Below are 20765 nucleotides of genomic sequence, written 5' to 3'. Positions count from 1 at the left end.
ATATTTATATATATATACACCCCCCCCCAAAAAAATTTTTCAAGATCAAGGAATACATGGTAGAATTAATTTAATGGGTAACTATTTAAATTGCTAATGTGTTATACAAAAAAAAATCCTTAATCTGCAATTAATATATTAAAAGTAGAAATAGCCTTAGCAGGATGCAGTTTTAACTAACACTTGTCAGGACTCTGCTTCTATTATTAACATCCTCAGTGACCTTCAGCACCATATTTGAATTTTAGCAAAACATTTTACAAAGTCTCTTGTACTATATTTATAGGGGAAACTGGAGATATGTAGATTTAATAAGACTAGTTAGGAGATTCTTAGCTGGTTGGATAACGATGATTAATAAAGCAATGCCGATGTGTAGAGAAGTCTATAGTGGTATGACACATGAATCTAGCCTGCTCAACTTTTATCAACAACCTGAAATGAAAACTATATTTATTAAATCTGCAGATAAAAATGTTGGGAGACCTAAAACTAGATCACAAAATTGAGGTTAAAAAAACACTGTGGCAAGTTGGAAAGAGGGCAAAGCAAACAAATTGAAGAACAGGAATATAAATGCCAAAAGTTAAAAAAAATCAACTACAAAAGTATGTATGATGTTTGAAAATATAGCTTAATAGTTGTAGAGAAAAATACTAACAGGTTTTTAGTTAATGAACTGTTGCTTTAACTATTTAAAGTGATCAGAACAAAAAAGTTCATAGTCCTACTGTATTCTATGTGCTGATGATTCAGGTCTGGGTACCACACTGACAAATGGTGTCTAGAGGAGGACAAGCAGAACTCTGGAAACCCTGACATCTAAGAAATAACTGGAGATGATGTTTAGAGAAAATTTGGGTTAGGGAGAGAAAAGATGGTATTTAAAGCCAAGAAACCCAAGATAATCTAATCTAATACCCTTATGTGTGTAGAGAGAGGAAGTCACTTTCCCCAAGGTAACCTAGAACTAATAAGTTGCAAAGGCCAGTTTAATGCTGACATTTTTGCCTGAAGTTTTTTTTTTTTTGTTTTGTTTTGTTTTAAAGAACAAGAGATTAGAACTTGCAAACCACAGGCCAGTGTACCTGATGTCAACTGCTGGTAAAATTCTGTCATTAAGGAGATAAATCAAATGAGATAATGTTTGTAAACACAATGCCTGGTAAATAGTAGGTATCTAATATATGCTTGCTCCCTTCTCCTATAGTTAAATGAATTTCTACATAGAAAAGTCTAACTAGAGATCACAAAGAGGCTTCATAAAGAACATTAACCTTAACCTCAAAGTTGGCAGACAGGTAGATCAGGGGCTATAGCCATAATTTTAGATTTCAGCAAAGAATCTGATTTTTAAAAATTGTTAAAGACTAATCTTACAGAAAAGATGTAGAGGTAAGCAAGAAAATATAATTTGATAACTTGCAACTGGTTGAAGGGAGACCCAAAATATAGTTGTTAATGATTCTAAGACCCCCAAAAGGGCACTCCATCTTCTTTTTCTAAGTCTTTGAACTGATGGTTTCTCAGCTCTACTTCTTAGAATACTTGAACATCCTTCTCAATTAAACTAGCATGCCATCTTCTGCAAAATGACATGGTCCATTCCCCTCCCCTCAGCTCTAGGAGTCTTAACTCTAAGGTTACTTTCTGTCTACTCTATGTAGCTTGTTTCTTTGTTGTTGTTTTTTTTACTAATTTACATGTCATCTTCCCCCATTTGAATGTAAGCCCCTTGAAGGCAGGATCTGGTTTTCTTTGTATCTCCAGCACTTAGGACAGCTATTGGATCACAATAAGTACTTAATCAAATGCTTGTTGCTTAAAATCACTTTGAAAGGTCTCCAAAGGAATCCCTCAGAGTCATGTTTGAACTATGTTTTTTAATATTTTTATCAATGTCACAAAGAAACACGTATCAGCTTTGCAAATGTCACAAAGCCAGGAGGTATAGCTAACAATTGAATATCAAAAAGAGTTGAGGCTAGACAGGCTAAACAATGGGGCTGACAGAAATAAGATGAAGATAACAAAGATAAAGGCACAAACTCAACTAAGTGCCAAGACAGAGGAATCATAACTAGACTGGTTTGTCTGAAAAAAGACTTGTTCACCTAACTAGACTAAAAATCAAATGGGTCAAAAAAGCAATATGAAGATCAAGAAAACTCAGAGAAGTTTAGGTTGCATTGAAATGAACAGTGTCCAGGACAGACTCTGCCCCAGTCAGATCATGATTGGAATAATGTCTTCTGTATGTTCTGGTTGCCACAGAATTTGTAAAGAACATTTAGAATTTAGCTAAAGGGGAAAAAAAACTCAATTATTAAAACTATCTAAAAAGTACAATGAACTGCTTTATAAGGAATTTATAAAGGAGGATTCCTCCTCATCTAAGGTCTTTGAGCAAAAGCTAGAGGACAACTTGTTAGGTATAATGTAGAAGAGATTCTTATTCAGGTATGGTTGGAGACTGAATGATTTCTGAGCTTCTCCAAATCGTCTTTTCTACTAAATCATGATGTCTAGTCTCCAACAATAGTGCCCTGCCCCACCCCACACCCCACCAACCCAATCAATCACAACTGCTGTCTCCAAATTCTTTGAAGGTTCTCCTGGGGAAGATGAATGGCACTATTCCGGGCAGCACTATGACCTACAGGTGGAAGGGCTTTCTAATAATATCTAGTCAAGGGCACAAATGAAATAATTTGGCTAAATAGAAAGAATGCTAATTGTTCTAGGAAGAGGAAAAGCATAATCTTAGTTACAGCTTTGATCAACACTTAATAGCTGAGAGACTCTTGGAAAATAGCAACTTCTCAGCTTCTTATTCATAAAATAAGAATAATAATATTTGTCTAGGATCACAAGGAAAATGTATACCTCAAGGTACTAAGGAAATATAAGCTTTTCATTATTTTCCAAAGTAGTGAGTTTCTTGTCAATGAAGGTATTCAAACAGAGGAAGGATTAGTATTTCTGAGCAATGCTTTAGAAGGCATTCTTTATTGAATGAAAGTTCGAATAAATTCTCTTAAGATTCAAGTTCCTCTCAAGTCTAAGGTTTAGCTAAAATCTCATTTGGAATATAATTTTTTGTTATAAAAATTTATATCAATTAGATCCTAGAAATCTTTATAGTTAATATGGTTCCCTCAGATTATTTCAAATTCCTTTTGAAATAAAAAGTGATAACAAGGATATGACTTCATGCCAAAATGAAAGCTTGTAAAAATCATCATTCTGTTTGCACCAATGGTAAAAGGTTAGGAGGCCTCAGGAGGGAAAAAAAAATCCCTTTTGGCAGGGTGATGGCCAATTTTATCTAGGCAATTTAGTGTACCTGTTTTTCCACTAAAATACTTAAATAATTAAAGCTTGTTGTTAGCTTGCTCCTCCTCTGATCATAAGAAACTTAAGACAACAAAAGAAAAACAGACACTTATAATAGAAAAAAAAAGTTTTATTTTTTTTTTAAATGTCACACAATAACAAAGCAATGTAATCAGAATTAATCCATTGATTGGATCACACAATCCAAAATTAACAGACTTCAACAATACTGAAAAATATTCTTTATCTACTCTGGTCCCTCAAAAGTGAGGGTAAATGAGAAAAGAGAAACAGTAAAACAAGAGCGTGAAGATATAAAATAGTCCTTCACCTGTGATTCAGAATGACTGTTAATCAAGTCTTAGATAGAATTCAGGTGGCTGTACTACCATAACTCTAGAGCCGGGGTGCTCAACTTTTGTGTCATAGAACACTTTGGCAGTCTGGTGAAACCTATGGAATCCTTCTCAGAATGTTATAAAATACAAAAAATTACAAAGGAGAACAATTATATCAAAATATAATCATAAAAATAAAAATATCTATAATACAACTAACATTTGTAATTCACATTTCCTAGGATAGGAACCTGGTCCTGGAGAAAGCTAGATATTCTGTGGCTTTCTGACCCATCATCACAAATTTAAGAAGTACTGAAAAAGGCTTTCACATGTACCTGGTGTCACCATACCAGTACAATAGCACACTCTGCTTCCTCAGGAACCAGTGCTTATTGCCAAGGAATTCGATCACCTAAAAAGGCAAGGGGCTGATGCAAAAGAGAGGGTACAACTGCAGCTATTTTGTGCTCAATCCATCTAGGTTTAAGAAGCTGCTGCCTAATTGCCAGGCTACATGTCTAGAGGGAAAAGGTAGCAGAAGAAAAAAGCAAGATTTGCCTATTTCTTTCTATTACTGTTAACTGTCTATGTCTTCCCATTCTTCAGCACATCAGCTCTTATTCCAAAGAACTCTTTAGGTTCACTCAACTCTTAGAAACTTTTAACAAAGTTTTTGTTCTTATGATGCCTAAATTATATGGATGGATCACTGACTATTTCTATTAATAAATAAGTCACATGCAGAATAATTAGGATTTTTACAAAACAAATTAAAACAGTTGTTACTGGTGGTCTCTTCTGGCTTGGGAACCATAGTCATTCCTGTGAATAAAGATTTATATGTGAAAATTATGATAGCTATAAAAGAAGGCCTTGGGTTTGCTTTCTTTTTTTAAATGGAAGATAACATTCTACACTAAACTTTAGATTTTTCTTGCTCTATAAATTTCTATACATAGTCTGATATAGATATGAAGGCTAAAATTTTAGACTTTTCAAGAAAAGCTGATCTAGAAGTTCAAATTTGGACACATTTAATTTTTCAAAAATACTATTTATAAAAACTAGATTTTAAAAACTCAAAGAAAAAATAAAAACTCAAATAGATACTGTGTAAATAGAATTAGCTTACCTCCCATTCATAGTTAAAACCTAGCCACCAGAGATAATGTCATCCCCACGTCCCTTACTGGGGAGGGGAGATGAATTACCCACACGAGACAATAAGTAACAAATCAAGAACAAGGGACTGACTACCCTTTGGGCAGTCCAAAACAGTGTTGAGGCTGCCATTTGTCCACTTGAATTAGAGGTGGGTCCAGGAAGTGACAGAAGATGCTATTCTTCAAGTATGATGGTAACTTCCTGTTGAGGAGTTCAGGCTTTGAACTTGGTGCTGAAGGATCTCTGCTGAGACCTCAGGCGGCTTCCCCTCAGAATTGTCATATGGGTAAGTTAAGCTGACTTCCTTTCACCTACCTTGGCGTTTCTAGAGTCTCTACCTCAAGGAGGCTTCTTTGCCTCTCTAATTGCTAAGGCTTTGTAGCTAGTAGCCTAGTTTAATTAATCTCTTAACTGTCACCCGATCCAGACCTGAAGAGTTTTTCTCTCTTTCCCCACCTTAAACCTTCCTAATTGTAAATAAACTTCCATAAAAGCCATCCTGACTTGGGTCTATTTTTAATTATGGAATCAATNATTTCAAGCTTTAAATTGGATGAATTTGAGTTATTAATATAACTTACAATCAAAACACAAAATAAAAGAGTATCCTAAATATTATTTAATGATTCTCCAAACTCCTGAAATGGTTTCTAAATACTGCACTCATCTGGTGATTTTGACTCTTAAAATGTGATTTGTATTCACATACTAAATAAAATGAAGGTGGAAATTAACATTTGTTTTTTCTAGTTCATAATATAGCCACAGCTTTTCTTTTCAAGTGCAGTTTTAAAATTATAACTAAATTAGCTTTTTACATAAATATCTTTATTTTATTAATTTTCATTTTAATTTACTTTAATATTTTTATTAATTTACATATAAATATTGCATAAAATTCACATAATTTATATAAATTTTATAAATACTACCTATTATAATCATTGTTGTAATGATATTATAACATAAATAATATATAAATAATAATTTATATGAATTTTATATTAAAATAACTTTTTAAAATTATACCAAATAAATTAAATAATAACTAAATAAACCAAAACAAGTGTTAAGTATCAGGTTAGTATCAAATAAAATTGACTTTAGACCATTTCTCAAAAGAAATATTTTCCATTATAAATAGGCTATTAACAAATCTGTATGTATGAATTAAATATTTACTAGCAAGGCACTCAATGTGTAAACAGCACTACAACAGTCACTATAAGTTTATAAAGGTAAAGGAAATACAAAAGATATAGGTCCTAGCGGAAATTAGACAATAATAAAAATTTACTTCAGATTAATAGACTCAAATCAGGAAATACTAAAACAATATAAATTGAAAAGGCACTAACATGCCCCAGTAGGAGGAGTTCCTCAACTAAGTTTCCTAAACCAATGAAAAAAAAAAGTTAAATTACCCCTAAGTCAGTCTTTATTTCATTGGTAAGATGAAAGGAGGAACTATTTGTTTATTAAGACATTCTTTATTAAGGCAAATGAAGTCATCTACTTGATAATTCTTAGTTACATAATCTATCTTACTAATAATAAAATATTTTACCTATAAAATATTGTTTTAAATTCCCAAACTCCAGTTTAGTCAAAGGAGTTAAACAATAAATACTTTGAGCTCTTTAGAATATAAAGTTAATCACTGATAACTGACATTACTATCAAGTAAATGCTAAAAACACTGTCATGTTTCAATAAATTCTCTCCAAAATAAATGTTTACTGTCTTAGATGAGACAAAATAAAATACTCCAGGTGAATTGGCTCACCAATTCACAATGGTAAGCAATTGCTTACACTGCATAGCTGGTATATTAACAAAAATATTCTCTAGACCAAAAGTTCTTACCCTTTCTGTGTGATGGACTTCATCTGGCAATTCTCAGAACATTGTGAGATACGTAAATAAAATACACAGGATTTTTTAAAGGAAAGCAATAATATCAAAAAAATTATTCAAAAAAATTTTAGAAGTTCAAGGACCAAGTTAAAACACACCTATTTTATATGTAAAATAACACTGGTAAAATAAAAAAATAAAAGATTGGTAACAATGTAAAATTCATTCAAATTTCCACACATTAACAGAAAAACTGTGAAGTTAAATTTAAATTTATCTCTTAGACTTGCAGATCTTGTGCCCTAAGTAATTAAAAAGAGGCCTTTAAGTAAAAATTGTTTAAAATGCCTCAATTCAAATAAAAGTTAATGGAAAAACCACTTCCATTTTTAAAAAGTATTTAAGAGGCTCAAGTGTACCTGTTTTACTGAATTATATTTGATATCTTTTGCTTTTGCTATATAATTTCTGTTAAAAGAACAATTCTGATTAGGACAGTTGACCTCTTTCAAAAAGCAACCAGTCAAAGGGAAAAAAACAGGGTAGTTACAAGAGAGACATAAAAATTTCAGCACTCTGGATCATCCAGGTATTTTCTTTATGTGGATGCTTCTGCTTCTGTTTCCATTTCTTTTTCCCTACCTCATTTCATCATTAGGGTTGCTAATTAGGAGTTTTAAGGGAAAAGAACAAAAAGGAAAAAATCTTTATCTTTGCAGCTCAGCATTTTATTGCTGGTGGAAACACAGAATTTTAGAAATGGAAGAAACCTCAGTATAAATCCTTACATATCCCCAAAGTGGCCATCAAATCTATTTTTGCAACTCTGCTTGAAAAATTAAGAAAAAGCAGTTTTCTACCTTTCCAAAGAACCTCTTTCTTACCAGTTATGCAAAGACTTTCTGACATCAAGTCTAAATTTGTACGTCTCTGCAACTTACAAACTCATTCCCTGCTTTTGCCTTCTGTGATAAAATGCAACCAATCTAATATACATCTTCTGACATAAAAGCCTTTCAAATTATTGAACACTGCTAACATGTCTCCCAAAAACAAGCCTTTTTTCTAAGATAAACAAATACTTCTCCTGAACCTTGGTTCCTTTAATGTATCCTCAGATATGACATGAACTGAAGACTTTTCATCATCCTAGATGCTCTTATCTGTATACTCTCCTTCCTTAAGCTGTAGCTCCCAGAACCTAAAACAAAAGTCCAGAGGTGGTCTAATCATGAAGAAGAATATTAGAACTATCTCTTCTTTATTCCTAGAAACTAGGCCATTCAACATCGCCCAGGACTTTAGTACCATTTTGGGCTGCCATATCACAGTTAATTTGTACTAAGCTTAGAGATTCCACATCTATCTTTTTTTTTTTTTTCCAGACATTTACAGGAAATACTGAAAGAAGATGGTCAAAGACATCTTACAAAAAATTTTACTTTATGTATCTGGAAATAGCTTGATTCCCACCTAGTCCTATAATTCTCGAAAGGGAATACAGTACTCTGAAAGGACTCAAAAGACAAGGCATTTGATAGCCTTTGCTCTGTAAACAACAAAGCAAAATAATCAACAATAAGTCAAGACAACAAACACTATTAAGTGCCTCTTATCTTCCAAGTACTGTGCTAAGCAGTTGGGATAAAATGAAAAGCAAAAAGCAGTCTCTGTTCTCATTTCTGTGGCTTAGAAGAAAGATAAAAAGGTTTAGAACAGCAATAGTGGGGGAGATAGAGCTGACAAGAATAGAGTAGAAATTCAGCTGAGATTTTGTGACATAAATTTGTTTGAATCAACTAAATTTTGTGACTTTTGCAAAGTTACCACAGCAATTTGGGAGTAGCAGCAAAGGTATCGGATGACAGAGATTATCCAGAACTGATATTATATGAGCTACACGAGATATGTCAAGTGTTATCAGGGAAGTAATACCTTTTGATAAGTGGCAAATTGTGTGCGAATAAATGCTCCTAAAATGTTTTGAAAAGGATTCTCAAGTTAATTTTAAAATGTCCCAAACTTCTGCTTAATCCTCATACTCCACAATATTTAAAATTGACTTTAGTCTTTATCAAAATGAGGTTTTTATAGTGGGACTTTGAATAGTCCCCCCTTTTGTTCTTATAACCTAATACCAATGAAAATCAAAAGTTGGATATTTTAAATATTCCCAAAGTATGAGAATTAAAAAAGTTAAGCCTCCAGTCATAAAAGAAAATAATTTATCACTAAATGCTTTTAAAAGATGAATTTCTTATTAGGCAACATTAACAAAATTAAATGTAATAATGTTCCTCTTACCAATATGAGCTCTGTCAGAAATTATAAGCCTTTTTTCCCAGCCTTCGAGGCCTAGAGACAAGAAAAAAGTGGGGAGGGAAAAAAAAAAATCAGGCTTCAACTGAACATTTGTTTTACAATAATTCTTGAACTGTATTTTTTAAACTAGAATGAATAAGGTTTTTCCCCTATCAAGCCCAAGATTGTGCTTTTAACAATGTTTCCCTTTAAAAAGGTACCCTAAATAGCCTAAATATGGAATGATACAACTACAACAAATATCAATGGTCATCATCTAGACCAGTTTTATTTTGCAGATAAACAGATCTGAAAGTATCCCTAAATCCTTACCCCAAAAACTTACATCAGAATGCAGACCTGAATTATAAAATAAAAAGTCTTCTGAATTCTTAAGAAATGTCTCCTTCCCCAAAGAGCCATTCTAAAAAATGGCTGATTTTTAAATGTTAAAAGTTCAAATTTACACAAATTATTATTTCTGAGAGGCCCTAAAAAGGGAGAATTATAAAAGCCTTTCCCCAGAAATCAGGAATAGCTTGAGCCTTGAAACAATCGCCATGCTCAAGGGATTTATATGCTATTGGAGAAGACAAACTATAAATATACAATAAATATCAAGAGAATAAAAATAAAATTGTTAATTAAGTAACCCTCTATTTAGGAGGCAGCATGGTATAATGTGTAATACTTGGCTCTGGAGTGGAAGTATCTGAGGTCAAAACCTGCCTCTAACAATCACTCCCCCTCTGACCTTAGACAAGTAATTTAAACCTCCATAGGGCTATTTCCTTGTTCATCTACTACCTTTATTCAACTTGTTCACTGCAAGCCAGTACCCTCCACAAACTGTTTTGGTTCAAGTTATCAATGATGTCTTAACTGATAATGTGATGATTCTCAATAGCTTTTCTCAGTCCTCATCCTTTTGACTTCAATGCAATTTTTTACTGTTGATCATTCTTCCATAGTTTCATTTCCTAAAATATCATCTATCTTTAGTTGAGAATTACCTTCAGAAATAACCTATTGTCAGGACTTTTCTTAAAGGCCCTGCCAGAGCTGATGCTCAGCTGGCATAACCTTCAAGAATACAAAGTTAGGCCATGCATCCACAATAAATATCTGAGGACTTTATGAATCAATTCCCCTGCTTGATAGATCTCTTTATTTCTACTATGTAGTAAGTCAAATATTATATAATAAATACTTCAATTTCTATAATTTTACCATTGGTTATTATTTTAAGTAATAAAAGTTAAAGATACCAATTAAAATGCACTTTAAATGAAAAAAAAATCTTTATTTTAAAATTTGTACTATCAAGAGCTATTTGCCCAGTATTTTCTCTTGAAAGATTATCTTCAAAATAAAGTTTGTCATAGACCTAATTCTTTTTTTTTTTTACCATTTTTTTTAACATTTATTAATAATCATTTTTAACATGATTACATGTTTCATGCTCCTATTTTCCCCTTCACCCCCCGCACTCCCCCCACCCATGGCCGACGCACTTTTCCACTGGTTTTGTCATGTGTCCTTGATCAAGACCAATTTCCCAATTGTTGGTGGTTGCATTGGTGTGGTAGTTTCGAGTCCACACCCTCAATCATGTCCGCCCCGACCCATGCGTTCAAGCAGTTGCTTTTCTTATATGTTTCCTCTCCTGCAGTCCTTCCTCTGAATGTGGGTAGCATTCTTTACCATAAATCCCTCAGAATTGTCCTGGGTCATTGCATTGCTGCTGGTACAGAAGCCCATTACATTCAATTTTACCACAGTATATCAGTCTCTGTGTACAATGTTCTTTTGGCTCTGCTCCTTTCGCTCTGCATCAGATCCCGGAGGTCTCTCCAGTTCGCCTAGAACTCCTCCAGTTTATTATTCCTTTTAGCACAATAGTATTCCATCACCCGCATATACCACAGTTTGTTCAGCCATTCCCCAATTGAAGGACATACCCTCCTTTTCCAGTTTTTTGCCACCACAAAAAGCGCAGCTATAAATATTTTTGTACATGCATAGACCTAATTCTTACCTTTTCCCTTTTGCACATTTTTCTCTGCTTCTTCAAATAATCCTGGCAGGTGAATTACCACACCATTTCCTGAAAGAACCAAAATATTTAAACTACAACTCAATCTCAGATGAGTTACATTTTTAAAAGTAGAATAAACTCTTATTATCTAGAATTATAGTAGAATGTATTATATGGGTTTGCCAAAAATTCTGAATTATGAGTACTACACATATCTTTCATAAATTACCAATTTTCAAAAAGTATAAAATGTACTTAAGGCTGAAATTACACTAAAGAATTAACTGCTACCATCTTAATACTTCCCTTCCCCCAGGTCCAAGGGGAAAGGCAATATAGCTATGTATTTTGGATGAATTCTTGGAGGTAGTGAGTTTTTAGTAGGATTTTGAAGAAGAAAAATCAAGGTCTGGTAGAAGATGATAAAAGAGATATTGTAGGCAAGGGGGGCTTGAGTCTAATGGCCTTGATCACAGAATGGTATAAAGAGATAAGAAGCTGCCAAGAGGCAGGGAAGGGAGAAAATTAAAAGATTTCAGAGTCTGATAATTAAGACTATAGCAAAAGGAAAAAGGAATCTTATAATAGGGTAAAATTACAATAAACAAGCAAAAATTTGTAATTGGTTGCACCAACCAATACCCTTATTTCCTAAATGTTAAGACACAAAAACACTTAAATCTTCTTTACCTATTAAAACTTATCTTCCCCCAACTCCTTCCTTCTCCCTCCTCATTTAGAAGACCTGGCTTTTGCAAATAAAAACTTCAACATAAATTCTTCTGTATCTTAAGGGGAAAAAAAAAAAAGATGAAGTGACTTTTAAACAAGTCACTTAACCTTTTTAGATAGAGTTCCCATCTATAAACCTAAAAGGAACTTGGACTAAATTTTCTCTAAGGCCCATTTCTACTCTAAAATTTTGTGACTCCAACACCCTTTTTTGCATCACAAGGAAGAATTACTTTGTTGACAAGGTATATATAATACCATTCCAAAGATGTTACTATTGAGAATAATGAGAATATTAACACTAAAAGAGATTAACAAACAAAACTAAAGGTTTTAATTATCAATATCATAATCAAACACCATAAGAGATTTTAAAAAATAAGTCCAAAATCATCTTTCTGGGCATTCAAAGTGGAAAACTGACCACACAACTGTTAGGGAAACATTACATATTTACCAATGAATGCAGTGACATTTGGATTGATGATCCCACTTGGTAAGAGATGAAAGTCATACTCCACAGAATCCACAACAACTGTATGGCCAGCATTGTTTCCTCCCTGAAATAAGCATTTTAATAGGAATTATTTTATTCATTCTAAAAGTTAAATCTATATTATAAACACTTTGCTTAAATAAGGCATTTTCCAAATATTTAATATCCATACCTCCTATAACATACATTCCCCCAAAAAAGTTCAAACAACGACACAAAAGAGCAATTATAACTATGTTTCCACTGTAGATGACCTTAAGTTTAATGGTGGGGAGGGGGGCAATTTGTCTTGTCTTTATTTGTTTTTATAGTTATTATATATATTCTTTTGACATGGCTTTCTTTATGCTTTAACACAATACATCTTCTTTATGTCCCTCAATTCTTCTCCAAATTCAATGACCTTGAAGACCACAATTACCATCATATACCATAATGTTTAGCTACTTCCCAATTGTAGGCACAGCTTGTTTCCAGCTATTTGTAATTACAAACAATACAACTATGAATATTTTTGCATATGTAACTTTGGGAAGGGTGGTTGTATTCTTGAGGGTATTGATCCATTAAGATAACTGGATCAAAAAGTATGAAACATTTAGTAACTACCTGCACACTTCCAAACGGTCTTCCAGAACAGCTGGTCTACAACTCCACCAACACTGAATTAATGCCTTCCCATAATAATTCCAACATGATCTTTTTTCCATCTTTGCCAATTTGGTGGGAATAAAATGATGTTATTTTAACAAACATTTTTTATTAGTGATTCTGAACACCTTTTCTGTTCTTCTGAAGGGTGTTCATATCATTTGAACATCATAATGATTAAAACTTAGTGATGGGGGGGCAGCTGGGTAGCTCAGTGGATTGAGAGCCAGGCCTAGAGACAGGAGGTCCTAGGTTCAAATCCGGCCTCAGACACTTCCCAGCTGTGTGACCCTGGGCAAGTCACTTGACCCCCATTGCCTACCCTTACCAATCTTCCACCTATAAGTCAATACACAGAAGTTAAGGGTTTAAAAAAAAACAACAAAAAAAAAAACTTAGTGATGGAAGGAGGCAGCTGGGTAGCTCAGTGGATTGAGAGTCAGGCCTAAAGACAGGAGGTCCTAGGTTCAAATCTGGCCTCAGACACTTCCCAGCTGTGTGACCCTGGGCAAGTCACTTGACCCCCATTGCCCACCCTTACCACTCTTCCACCTAAGAGCCAATATACAGAACTTAAGGGTTTAAAAAAGAAAAACTTAGTGATGGATAGTATATAAAACCTTCTGTCCATTTGGGAGTTCAAAATTTTGAAACCACAGCAAAGTTACTCAAGGTAAATAATTCAGGATTATCTCAACCTACTTACCTTTTTTAAAAAAATCTAATTCCAGCTATTTATTAGCAAATAAAAAAGATCTTTCTAGTCTTCTTACTCTTTTCCATTTACTCTGCAATTCCATGACACTGATCTCCTTGTTGTTCCTTGAACATAACACTATTCTGATTCTGAACTTTTTTTACTTCCCTGTCCCCAAGGCTGGAACTGGAACTGAATCACTCCTTCTCATCTCTAGCTTCTAGCTTCCCAATATTCCTTCAAGTTTCAACTAAATTCCTTTCTTCTATAAGAAGCTTTTCCTAGGCCTCTTTAATCTTAGAACTTTCCCTCTTGAGACTGCCCCCAATTTATTACATATAATAAATTGTTACAATAAACAGCTATTATATATATCATAACTGTACATAATTGTTTGCAGGTTTCTAACCACTTAGATTGTGAGCTCCTTGAAAACAGAGAATATTTTTTTGTATTTCTTTGTCAGGTCACCTAGTTCAACCTGAACAACCACCAAAAAAAAGAAACTTCTATAAAAACCAACAGTCAGGGGCAGCTGGGTAGCTCAGTGGATTGAGAGCCAGGCCTAGAGACGGGAGGTCCTAGGTTCAAATCTGGCCTCAGACACTTCCCAGCTGTGTGACCCTGGGCAAGTCACTTGACCCCCATTGCCTACCCTTACCACTCTTCCACCAAGGAACTAATACACAGAAGTTAAGGGTTTAAAAATATTAAAAAAAAAAAAAAAAACCAACAGTCATCTGGCTTGTGCCCAAAGAATTTCAAATTAGAACTTCTATTATCCAATGAAAGATCCAATTTCCTATCTTGCCTATTTCTGTTTATTATTTCTTTCTTGGAAGGGTCATACGTAAGTCACTCTTCAAACAATATTTCTTTTTTTGCCCAAGTTCTTCATTTATTCTTTTTTATTTATTGCTTTTATTTTTTTATTCAGTCCTGTCCTCCACACTCTACAGAAGAGAAGATATCATTTGGCAAATAAATATATATACAGACCATGTTCCTTGTGTTTCCATTTCTCAGTACATTCTCTGGAGACAAATAAATATATATACAGACCATGTTCCTTGTGTTTCCATTTCTCAGTACATTCTCTGGAGATGAACATTCATTGAGTTAGTCTTTAAACATTAAAACTGTGGCTATATAGAATGGTCTCTTGGTTCTATTCATTTCACTCTTCAATAGTTCTAAGTTTTTAAAAAATTAATCTGCTCATCATTTCTTTCTTTTTTTTTTTATAACCCTTACCTTCCACCTTAGAATCAATATTATGTATTGACTGCAAGGCAGAAGAGTGGTAAGGGCTAGGCAATGGGGGTTAAGTGACTTTCCCAAGGTCACACAGCTGGGAAGTGTCTGAGGCCTGATTTGAACCTAGGAACTCCCATCTCTACACTTGACTCTCAATCCACCCAGCTATCCAGCTGTCCCCTGCTCATCATTTCTTATAGCAGAGTAGTATTCCATCACAATCATATGCTACAATTTGTTCAGCCATTCCCCACTGATGGACATCCCCACGATTTCCAGTTCTTTATCGCCACAAAAAGAGTTGTTATAAATATTTTGGTACATATAGGTTCTTTTCCTTTTTCTCTGGTTCCCTTGGGAAACAGACTCAACAAAGGTATTTTACTGTGATATCTAATTATAGTTTTATAGCATTTTAGACATAATTCCAAATGACTCTCCAAATCAACTGGATCAGTTCATAATTCTACTAAAGGTGTATTAGTGCCTCAACTTTTCCATATCCTCTCCAACATTTGTCATTTTGTCCTTTTGTCATTTTAGCCAATCTGGTGAATATGAGATAATAACTCAGAACTGTCATGGTTTGCATTTCCCTAATTAATAATGACTTATAGGATTTTTTCACATGCCTATATATGGCTTTGGTTTCTTTATCCAAAAACTGTCTGTTCATATCTTTTGTGTATTTATCAAATGGGAGGATGTATTTTATTCAAATAAATTAAACAAAGTTCTCTATATATTTTAGATATGAAGAAACTGTCTATAAAACTTTTTCCTCCAATTTTCTGCTTTCCTTCCAATCTTGGCACCAATATTTTATTTATACAAAAGATTTTCAATTTAATGTACACAAAATGATCTATTTTATATCTCACATTTCCCATGTCTTATTTATTCATACATTCTTATCTATAAAACTGATAGGTATATACTCGCTGTTTTATCTAATTTGCTTGAGAATTCCCTTTTATATCTAGATTACTGTATCCATTTTGATCTTATCTTAGTGAATGGTGTAAAATTATTGGTCTATTAAGGTAAGGTATTGGTCTATACCTAATTTCTGCCAAAAAACTTTCTAGTTGTCCTAGCAACTGTCGTTGATAGATATTTTTATAAAATACAAGGTTACAATAATCTTTTACTATTTGTTGTCTGTTCTGTTCCACTGATCTACTTTTCTATATCATAGGCAGTACCAGATAGTTCTAATAATTACTTCTTTATAATACAGCTTAAAGTCTGGTATTACAAGACTTATTTCCTTTACATTCTTTCACTAATTATTTTGCTGTTCTTGATCTTTTGTTCTTTCAAATGAATTTTGTTATTACTTTTTCCAACTCAAGTAATTTTTTGGTAATCTAATTGGGATAGCATTGAATAAGTAGACTAGTTTAGGCAGAATTATAATTTTAATCTTATTGGCTCTGCCAATCCATGAACAATTAACATTTCTCCAATTATTTAGATCTGATTTTATTTATGTAAAAATTAGTTTTATAATTATGTTCGTGTTGTTCCTGGGTTTGTTTTGGCAGGTATACTCTCAGATATTTTCTTCTATCTGTGGTTATTTTAAATGAAATATTTCTATTTCCTCTATATATTACTATATTTTATTATATATATATATATATACACACATGCACATTTTGTTAATAATATATAAAATTGCTAATGATTTCTTGGGTTTATTTTATATCCTGCAACTTCACTATAATTGATAGTTTCAACTTTTTCCATGTATACCATCTCATCTACAAAGAGACTGCTTTATTAACTCTATATATTCTGATTCCTTCAATTCCTTTTTCTTCTCTTATAGCTATTGCTAGCATTACTATCAGCATACTGCTGGTAATAATGGACATCTGTTTCACTCCTGATCTTAACTGGAAAGGCTTTTAGTTTATCCTCATTTACATATAATACTTGCTGGTGGTTTTGAGTGGATGCTTTGTATCATTTTTTTTTTAAACCCTTGCCTTCTGCCTTGGAGCCAATACACAGTATTGGCCAATACACAGTATTGGCTCCAAGGCAGAAGAGTGGTAAGGGTAGGCAATGGGGGTTAAGTGACTTGCCCAGGGTCACACAGCTGGGAAGTGTCTGAGGCCAGATTTGAACCTCCCATCTCTAGGCCTGGCTCTTAATCCACTGAGCTACCCAGCTGCCCCCCTATATCATTTTTAAATGGAAATGGGTACTTATGATTTAGAGAATTTTTTCATGTAGTTACACTTTGCTTTGATTAATATTTTGATTTTTAATTTGTATTTCTTTAATTATATTAAATATAAAAGGTTTTATACAAATAAAACTAATGTGGCTATGAATAGAAGGAAAGCAGAAAACTGGGGAAAATAACTTATAGACAGCTTCTCAGATGGAGGTCTCATCTAAAACAGAGAGAACTTTGTCAAATTTATAAAAATCATGAACCATCCCCCAATGAATAGTCAAAAGATATGAACAGTTCTTAGATGAAAGTTTTTCTCTAAATCTAGCCTAAATCTACGCCTCTGAAACTTCTACCCATTGCTACTGGTTTTACCCTCAGGGGCAATATAATAATAATCTTTAATCCTTTCACACAAACACATGAAGGTAGCCGATCTGTTCTCTCTAAGTCTTTTCTACAGACCAAAAATCCCTAGTCTTTCAGCCAATCCTAACGAAGAATATTTTTATCTTTGTACAATACTAATTATCTTCTTCCCATTTTTCAGAAAACAGTATGATCTGACCAGAATAAAATAGGGAATTAATTATTACCACCTTTGGGCTAGATGCCATGCCTCTCTATGTAGACCAACATTAGCATTTCGGGCTGGCACATTAATCATTTTTTCACCCACTGAACTTTGGGTTCATTAAATATGATCTCTGACAGGGAGCATATATCCCCTCCCTTTTCACTCCAAAGTACAAGGTATCCTCTTTATAGTGCTTCCTTGTATGATCCTTAAGTGGGAATGGAAATTGGAGAACTGTTTAATTGAACTTACTAGAGCAGTGCTTGATATCCATCCAGATTATGACTCAGGAAAAACTCCTTGTATATAAACAAAAATGCCAAAAAGATGACAGATATACTTGAGTTCCATCGTATTTATTAACAGACAAGGTAGTAAAATATTTATCAACTGGAAAGAACAATTAAATTACTCCTTCAGAGAATCACTTTATATATACAGAGGAACCACTTGTCCTGTGAGCAATTACTAAAAGTTTCCAGCTAATTTAAAGTGGTTAAAAATAAAGTTATAGTGAATTCTACATGCTATAATCTAAGGGTCTGCCCAAAAAGAATATAAGATATACATTAATCTAATTCAATTTGCCTAGAATCCCTAATTTCCTATTCTGCCTATTACTGAAATCCTAACTCTAGTTCCAAATATAATCTTTCAATTTTTGTTTTTGTACCTCTGTTACACAGAAGAATGCATAGAACAGGAATGGTTAATAAATTCTTGCTAGGGGGCAGCTGGGTAGCTCAGTGGATTGAGAGCCAGGCCTTTGAGATGGGAGGTCCCTCATTTCAAATCTAGCTTCAGATACTTCCCAGCTATGTGACCCAGGGCAAGTCACTTGACCCTCCTTGTCCAGCTTTTACCACTCTTCTGCCTTGGAACCAATACACAGTATTGATTCCAAGACGGAAGGTAAGGGTTTAAATTAAAAAAATAAATAAATAAAAATAAAAATAAATTCTTGCTGACTGATAGTATATACATGCTTATACATAGATGGGATCTTGAGGATCATGGTCAACTGGTTCATGTAAAAAAAAATAAGAAAACTAAAGCCCAAAGGTTTTAAGTGACTTTTGCCAAGATCACAAAGTCAAGATTCAAATTCAGGTTTTCTATATCCATATACAATTATCATAAGACTTTGTACTACAGTTGCACAGATTTTAAATTTCTTGCTAAATCATAATCTTGGCACTAAAGAAACTAAAGAAAAAGGGACAGGACAATGTCTTGGTAAGCCTTCAATAAAACTTTCTTGAATGTCTGTGATCAAGAGCTCCATCCAATAGCAAAAGGATATCTTCAAGTCACTGTGGCTACTTGGAAAACATTTGTTGACTAATATGTATTTATTTCAGAATGTCAGTAATAGTAGTGATAACAGTACTAATAGCAATATAGTACTTTAATGTTTGAACAAGTACTTTATCCATATTATCTCATTTGAGCCACCCAATCCTTAGCAGGTAAAAAAAATGGGACAAATATAATACCCATCTTATATAAAAACAAACAGGCTCAGGTTTAAATGATCTGCCCATTGTCACATGTAGGAGATAGAAGAGTCTGAACATCAGTCCTCCTGATGACTAAAAGCTATTCAGTCATTTACTCAGCCTTCACAAAAAGTTTGACAGTCAGGCATCAATGAGTTCTATTAATAGGTGGATGGGCAACCTATGAGTTAAGTTTGTCAGAATATATCTTGGATTGGAATTGTAAGCAGAAAACTTTCAAGTGCTTTCAATAAACCCAAGGCTTTTTAAAGATGCAAAAATTCACTTTCAAAAATATCAAATATTCTTCCATTCATGTTACATGGATGCTAATAATAAAAATTGTTTATGACCCAAAGGACAAGGCAGAGATATGTGGTAACTATCAAAGGTATCTAGTAAGATACACTATCAAAAAATGAGATCATGTAGCAAGAGAAGCATAACAAACTGATAGACCAAGTAATACACAAATATCTACAGAATGTTTTTAGATCAAGAGGAAGTCCTTGGGCAAACTAGGTAGATTCTCTACATACAAGTCTTGGGAGAATAACAATAGGTTACAATTTAACTATGGGGTGAAGAGAGAAGGGGAGAGGGAATTGTCCATACTGATTAGATCACAAATTCATTGAACACTATTTGAAATACAATTCCTGTTCTATGATTGTGTCTAAGTTTCAATATCTAAATCTATTCCTTATAAGGGTTGTTTTTGTTTTTAAAATGAATTATTAAAAGTATTTAAACAATTAAAATATACAAGTGACTTTTTTTCACCTAACTCAATACACCAATGGCAGAGAGAACAAATGTTATTGAATATTTGGTGATATGAAAAATGTTACTTTCAAACCTCCTTCAATTAAAATATTTGCTTACTTCTATGATGGGTAAAAAATAAGTTGAAGACATACTTTCTGCCTTTAAGAAACAATAGAAGGAGGCAAGTAAGTGGCACAGTGGACACAGCACCAGGCCTAAAGTCAGGAGGATCTGGGTTCAAATGTGGCCTAAGACATTTGCTAGCTGTATAACTCTGGAAAAGTCACCTGTTTGTCTAGCCCTTGCCCCTTCTGTCTTAAAATTGTCATGAAGACAAGAGAAAGCCTTTTTAAAAGAAAAAATAAAACATACATGTACACACATTCCGAACAATGTAAACATGAAGAGAATTACCTAAATAATGATATCAAGAACTCAATTCTGTAAAGTCAGAAGAACCAAAGGGTATAAGGTTTATTTTTACTTCTGTCAAATAAAGATTGAGATAAATTGCATAAGTTCAAGAGTTTATATTATGGATAGGGTTCAAAGTTTGGGAAATAAGTCAGTCAATAAGAATTTATTAATCCCCTACTATGTGCCAGGCATTGTAGCAAATGACATTTCCTACTCATAAAGAGCTCACAATCTAATGGGTGACAACAAGCAAACAACTATATTCAAATAAGCTATATATGGAATATATAAGGAAAATAGGAAATAAGCAACAAAAGGAATGCATTAGAATTAAGAGGTTTGGAAAAGGCTTCCTACTGATGGTGGGACTTTAATTGGGAACTGATGGATACCAGGAAAAACAGGAGGTTTAGATGAGGAAGGCGAGCATTTCAACGATGGCAGAC

General features: G+C 33.5%; 1 protein-coding gene across 2 annotated transcripts in view; it reads right to left on the bottom strand.

Annotated features, from left to right (window-relative positions):
* The window catches only part of ADSS2 (adenylosuccinate synthase 2), a 51622-nt gene that overhangs the window by 18600 nt on the left and 12257 nt on the right, over nt 1-20765 (bottom strand). Inside the window, exons 2-4 of one of the 2 annotated variants that reach the window (XM_044677210.1) lie at nt 12227-12329; nt 11038-11106; nt 9003-9044 (exon numbers count right to left, since the gene is read on the bottom strand). In XM_044677210.1, the coding sequence (XP_044533145.1) occupies nt 9003-9044; nt 11038-11106; nt 12227-12329 (214 nt within the window). Of the gene's footprint in view, nt 1-9002; nt 9054-11037; nt 11107-12226; nt 12330-20765 lie in introns of both variants that reach the window. The other variant, XM_044677209.1, reaches the window with a different exon arrangement.

The sequence above is a fragment of the Gracilinanus agilis genome, chromosome 4 (assembly GCF_016433145.1).
Source record: "Gracilinanus agilis isolate LMUSP501 chromosome 4, AgileGrace, whole genome shotgun sequence".
In the NCBI taxonomy this organism is placed as follows: Eukaryota; Metazoa; Chordata; class Mammalia; order Didelphimorphia; family Didelphidae; genus Gracilinanus; species Gracilinanus agilis.
This window is presented reverse-complemented; position numbering and strand designations above follow the sequence as displayed.